This window comes from Raphanus sativus, chromosome 3 (assembly GCF_000801105.2).
Source record: "Raphanus sativus cultivar WK10039 chromosome 3, ASM80110v3, whole genome shotgun sequence".
NCBI lineage: Eukaryota > Viridiplantae > Streptophyta > Magnoliopsida > Brassicales > Brassicaceae > Raphanus > Raphanus sativus.
In genome coordinates, this window is record NC_079513.1 from 18,488,447 (window position 1) to 18,494,776 (window position 6,330).

Here is a 6,330-nt window from a genome sequence, read left to right on the forward strand (position 1 = left end):
GTATTTATAATTTTTTTTAAAGATATGGAAGTTATGAAAAAATGAAAAACGAAACTTTAACTAAAATTTACAATATGTTAATACATATATATATGTAATATATATTTTTACTATATATATATTGGATTACCGGTTTGGTTCGGTTTAAACCCAAACCAAACCAAACCGTTCGGGTTGAGTAAAACATGAACCAATTGGGTTACATAAAGATCACGGTTTGGTTTGGTTCGGTTTAACTTCGGTTTGGTTGGTTCGGTTCAGTTCGGTTTGAGTTTTTTGCCCACCCCTAAAATAAAGAAAAATATATTAATCTCTATCTTATAGAAAGAAATAGAGTAGGGTTGGAGTAGTTTTGGTTGTAAATGCTATTATTGAGGTTAGTATAGAAGAGGGTTAGAGATGCTCTAATTAATTTTAGTTATTTTACATCTACAATTTTTCTCTATCAAAATTTTGTAAAAATGTTATAATTGCAAAACAATGAATTTTAAAATTTGGATTAAAAAGTGACAAATTATAAACTTTAATAATTTAAATCAAATTAGATTATATATCGGTCATCCATCTCGGTCATTCATCTATTTAGTCGGTTAGTCTTGGATTTTTGTGAACTTTCTAAAAATGAATATTTTAAGAAAATCTAAATCGAATTATTAAATCACCTGATTAGCCAGTATAATCATGGATTCGGGTTAAATTTAAATGCACTGATTTAAATGCAAAAATATAATATATACAAACTCTTTTAAATTAAAAAAATATTCTGCGGGGGGAGGGGGGGGGGAGATGGGGTGTATTGAATTGTGGATTTTAATAATTTGATTGGATTTGAGAAAAACTAGAATTTGAAGAGATTTGGACTAAAATATCATTTATATGGGTGGGATTTAGAAAAAGGAATAAAGTTTTAGGTGAGATTTTTTCTTAAATTTCAGAGTGCTTTAAATCATTTGATATTTTACTAATCTATTTTGTTCAGTTATTCAGGAACATGATATTCAAATGGTTGCTGGTGTATTATTCCTTCTGCATCATCCATCACATGGAAAAAATCATCCCCTATATAGTAATCCTGGAACATTGCAACATTGTTTGGTAGCCACGTGTCACCATGAGAATTATTCTGAGGATTGTTAGAGAAATAAGTTGGTCCATCTACAAATATATTATAGCTTTTATTAAATAACTATTAAATCAATTATTAATATATAAAAGAATATCCTCTATTGTTTCCTTAAATAAAAGCTACGGAACTTCCTAATATGATTGACATATATATCACCATTAATGATTACGAATAATAAATATTTGATAATAATTTTTTATCCTTTATACTTTTCGTTTAATTTTATTTGTTAAAATAAATTAAACAATCACATTAAGCATATAATAAAAAAATTATATTTTTTCTTATATGTTGTATTTCGAATTTTTTAAAACGATTATAAATTACTAAAAATGGTACAAGCCTCACATTGAAAATTTTGTGATCAATGGTAACTTTTTTCAGTTCAGCCTATCATTTTTAATGGGTCTTGAACATTTTTTAATGATTAACTAAATAAATCACGTACATAAAAGAAAGTGTTTTGGTTTAAAAATTGTTGCATACCCAAAATCAGTATGAACCATCGTCACTTTAATTTAAAATTTGGTTACAATAAAAAATATATGGTTGGGAAAAAAATCCGAATCCAAATAACCGAACCAAATCCAATCTACAAAATAGTATAGAACTTTAATCAATTTGGTTAGATATCTGAACATGTTTAAAATTTTGGTATCTAAAAACCAGAACCGAACCCGATTCGGACCAAAATATTTTGGGTATCCGAGTATATTCGAATCAAATTTATATACTTAAATATATTATTTAAAAAAATTAATATCTCAAAGAAATTTACAAAATACTTAAGATGCTTTTAAATTGTCCAAAATATTTAGAAATATATAAAAATAGTAAAAATTATATATTTAAAATAACTAAACATTACTCAAAATACCAAAATACTGAAAATATCTATTCATTTTCTATCCAAATATTTAAGTTAAACCAATTTTTATGTTAAATTTAAGTATTTTGGTATACATTATTCAAATTTATATGTAACATATTATTTTTATTTTTATGTTTTGAGAAATTTAAAGTATATATGAACTTTAAGTTTTTAAAAAATTTAAAGTATATCTGAATCTAAAACCAAACCGAACATATAAAGATTCGAACCAAATTTGCAAAGATCCAAACCGAACCAAACCAAACCAAATGATACATACCCATATGTCATCCCTAATCAAATGTAAAAAAAATTATTGATAACAAAAAAATGTATTATTTATTTAGATACAACATATTTAAAAAAAAAGTTGACTCCGCGCAAGGCACCATTTATCATCTAGTTATCATTTGTTTTCTCGTTTTCTTCAAATTCATAGGACTGTTAGAGTCACCTAGTCACACAGCATTATGTGTAATTGCAGTGTTTTGTTTAAAGATCGTCTTTATCTCTTCAAAATCACATAATTTTCACGTGTAGATACACATTCCATACTTTATTATCTGCTCTGAATTTTTTTTGTTTCAGAGTCCCACCCAAGACCAGAACTGCAAAAAGAAAATTGCAAAGCTTTGGTACCTAGGCTTCAAGATCTTCATCATATTTTTGTACTGACCATAGGTTTTTGTTAGTCGAAGTTGTTGTAGAGTTGTTAGTATTCTGGATTCCACTATCAATTTACCATTGGCATCACAAAAACCTTGATTGATTTCATCCACTAGTAACCTCAATAACAACTTCTGTTCAGGTTCAGACCATGAATGGTTTTGACTTTTTACTTCTACCTTTAGATCTCCCCTTGTTTGTAAGGCAACTAGCCATACAACACCATATATATTATGAGAACCAAACTAAGTATTGTCTTTGTAACACCTTATCTAAAAAAAATGAATTAACAAGTTATAAATTGATCGTCAAAGACTCAAATTCATTGACAAACATCATCCGATTCATGAATAGTACACAAAATAATGAAACCAATTTGAAACCAAAGTAAACTGAAAATAATAATCACTTTGATAAATAAAAGAGAGATTGATGCACAAATCCTATCCTCAGTTTTGCAAGCCTCTCACCACCCCATGTTACTGACCTTATATACAAAGATAATACCTATCTAACCCTAATTAAAAAAAGTAAACAAAAAGAAGCCTATTATATTTATTTAATTTCTTAAGAACATCCTATAAAGCTTTTGAGAGTTGCAGCAGAGAAGTCTTTCTCTGTTCAATCAAAACACATATCAAATCTACTACTTTAGCTAGCATATTTGGAGAGTAGTCTCACAGAATACTTCCTAAAGGTTTTGAGAGTTGAAACAACGTGTTTGAGAATCATTATAAGTAACGAAGAATGCGGCGGAAGCTTCGTCACTGTCGTGCCCTTGGGAGAGATTGTGGTGGTCGTAGCATTTGAGATATGGATCATCGATTTGTTCGGCCAATTTTTTATATTGTTTTGGGTTTTGTCAAATAACAGGTATAGAGGTGTGATTTGTATTACGCTAGTTTTGACTAAAAATCATAAAATAAATTGCTTCAAATCCTTTTGTTAGTTTTTTCTTTTCAGAATTGTTTGTGTTTCAATAACAGTAGATTTGATTTAGTTTTTATAAACTGTTAATTGAATAACAGTGTATTGCAATTGATTTTTGAGGTGATTTTAGATAAATGTCATATTCAATAACACAAGATTTGAGAAAAAAATTAGAAATCATAAGTTGAATAACAGAGGATTTTAAAACAAAACCAAAACACTTTAAACTCCAGAATTCAATACATCCCCTGCGTTTTTGCGAGCGCGGATCAAGATCTAGTTCTTTTTAAATCTGAATATAAACCTAAATGTCCATCCATATATAAGATAACCGTCCGAAATAAACTAGTAAAACTAAAAACCGATCCGAATGTTGCACCGGTAAACGACATGAATAAATCCCTAAAAAGGAAACGCTCACTCAAAAACGACGACGGCGACTCAAAACCCCCGGCCTGTAAAAATCTCACCGTAGACGGCGGCGATCCTTATCCCGAACTCCTCAGACCTACGTCTGACGAATGTAGAGACGTAAGGGATGCTTTGCTGTCTCTCCATGGATTCCCTCCCGAGTTCGCCAGTTACCGCCGTCAGAGACTCCGAACACTTTCCTCCGTAGATGGTCACGACACAGAGTGTTCGGAGAAGGAGGAGGAGAGTGTGCTTGATGGGCTTGTCAAAATTCTTCTTTCGCAGAATACGAGTGAGGCCAATTCTCAAAGGGCCTTTGCTTCTCTCAAAGCTCAATTTCCTAAATGGGAAGATGTAAGATACTTTCTCAATGAGTTTTGTAGTTAATTAATGTGCTTTATAGACACACAAAGTGTGTTCCTTTTATTGCATTGTTTATTGGTTTGAAGGAGTTAATTAATTTTGTTACATCCCTTGTAGGTTTTGGTTGCTGAGCCAAAATTAATTGAGAATGCTATCAGGTGTGGAGGATTGGCCCCTAAAAAGACTGTCTGTATCAAAAACATTATGAGCCGCCTGCAGAACGAGAGAGGCAGATTGTGCTTGGAGTATCTGCGCGGTTTATCGGTAGAAGAAGTAAAAACTGAGCTCTCCCATTTTAAAGGAGTAGGTCCCAAAACGGTAAGAGTCATCTCTCTTTTCTTTTTTTTTTTCTGACTTTAATGGAAACAATATTTCTTATGCTGAGAACTTTTCGTATCAATGTCACAAGATAGTTTCCTGGAAATTGACACGGGAGGTGTATTGATGAATGACAGGTTTCTTGTGTTCTGATGTTCAACCTCCAACACAATGATTTCCCAGTAGACACCCATGTGAGTAGTTTCAGTAGTTATGTTTGGTATTTGTTTTCTTCTCAAAAATGAGATTTATAAAACCAACTTAACCAGGTATATGAGATCTCCAAGGCGTTAGGTTGGGTCCCGAAAACCGCAGACAGGAACAGAACCTATGTTCATCTCAACCGTAGGATCCCGGATGAGCTCAAGTTTGATCTGAACTGTCTGTTATATACACATGGTAAGCTCTGCAGCAACTGCAAGAAGAATGTTGCGAAACCAAAAGCTAAAGTAGCGTCATCTGATGATTGCCCTCTCCTGGGGTTTTCTGGTTTAGTCTAGATAACCAGGATAATAAATTAATAACTTTTTTTTTGTTTTAGTTTGGTTTGGATGGTATTTTTCTGTGGTCGTAGTATCCTTTCTTGACTCTTTGCTTGTAACGGAAAAAAACAATTGTAGGCCATGACTATGAATTTAGAACATTATTCCGATTTAACACACCTAGATTTTTTTTTTTCCAAAATGAAATTCATTCACCATCGAAATACTGATATTCATACCGAAATAGCTCTAGAAACAAGAACCCATACGAAGCGGCAACTAAAATTTACACAGGGACACTAAAACCTACACAAGGACAGCTTCACTTGAACCCACACTAGGATGACTTAAGTAAAAACATCAAATCTAAACGACACTAGAACCAAGTAGTAGGTTAACATCAACGCGACACTAGAACCAAGTAGTAGGTTAACATCAACGCAGGAGCCAAAACATAACACCTAACAGAATTTATAACTAAGGAATAACCAATGACCGGGAGTTACACTGCTGCCTAAAGCCCGCCACCCCATAACCTCCACTTCTACACCCACACATATATCGTTGCTGCCTCGTCCGCCAAACGATAAGATCAAGAACCAGAGACTTCATAATTTGACAAGGGGAACCGCTGAAGTTCACACACCTTTGAAACATAAACAACTGAATTTCATGATAAAGAAGCTCATCCAAACACCATGAAAATGAAGTCTTGCCAACTGAACCTCTCCTGGAACACACACAGGAGAAGAAACAAATGCCAAGCAACCATTGGACACATAATCTCAAGTAGAAAGACTGCTAAGCCACAACCAACAGAACACTAACTAACTTTGCGCAAATCGATCAAGACTCTCAAACCCAAAGTTACTAGAGCTCGACATCAACTTTGTTGCACTAAAACCCCAAAGAACACAAACTTCTTCCCACGACACAAAGAGAGGCGGTTCACAGCCCCTTAATTGGACCACTTGAACGAACAAAAAAATGGGTTCGAGAAGCTAACGCATCGCTAACCAAACACCGTCCAGAGAAAAATCAAACCTTGACAAATAAAACGGGATCTGAACACCTATTCACAGCTTCAAGAGGTGTAGAAAATGTACCACTGGCATGACCAAGGATTAGGGGTGGGCGTTCGGATATCCGTTCGGGTTCGGTTC

General features: G+C 33.0%; 1 protein-coding gene across 2 annotated transcripts; it reads left to right on the top strand.

Annotated features, from left to right (window-relative positions):
• The first annotated feature begins 3,934 nt into the window (after positions 1-3,934).
• On the top strand, positions 3,935-5,344 carry LOC108830225 (putative DNA glycosylase At3g47830). 2 transcript variants are annotated; one of them, XM_018603823.2, is made up of 4 exons: positions 3,935-4,358; positions 4,485-4,685; positions 4,823-4,879; positions 4,973-5,344. In XM_018603823.2, exons 1-4 carry the CDS (start codon positions 3,984-3,986, stop codon positions 5,183-5,185), a joined length of 846 nt encoding a protein of 281 aa, XP_018459325.2. In that variant the 5' UTR covers positions 3,935-3,983; the 3' UTR covers positions 5,186-5,344. The 2 variants fall into 2 exon arrangements, with proteins under 2 accessions (XP_018459325.2, XP_018459324.2); XM_018603822.2 differs by having other exon boundaries at positions 3,936-4,358; positions 4,955-5,344.
• Positions 5,345-6,330: the final 986 nt, after the last annotated feature.

Excerpts from the sequence above, each read along its gene's own strand:
- LOC108830225 (XM_018603822.2), top strand. The coding sequence starts at position 3,984 with ATGAATAAATCCCTAAAAAGGAAACGCTCACTCAAAAACGACGACGGC. Across the intron at positions 4,359-4,484 it reads AATTTCCTAAATGGGAAGAT|GTTTTGGTTGCTGAGCCAAA; the intron begins GTAAGATACTTT and ends CATCCCTTGTAG. Across the intron at positions 4,686-4,822 it reads AAGGAGTAGGTCCCAAAACG|GTTTCTTGTGTTCTGATGTT; the intron begins GTAAGAGTCATC and ends GATGAATGACAG.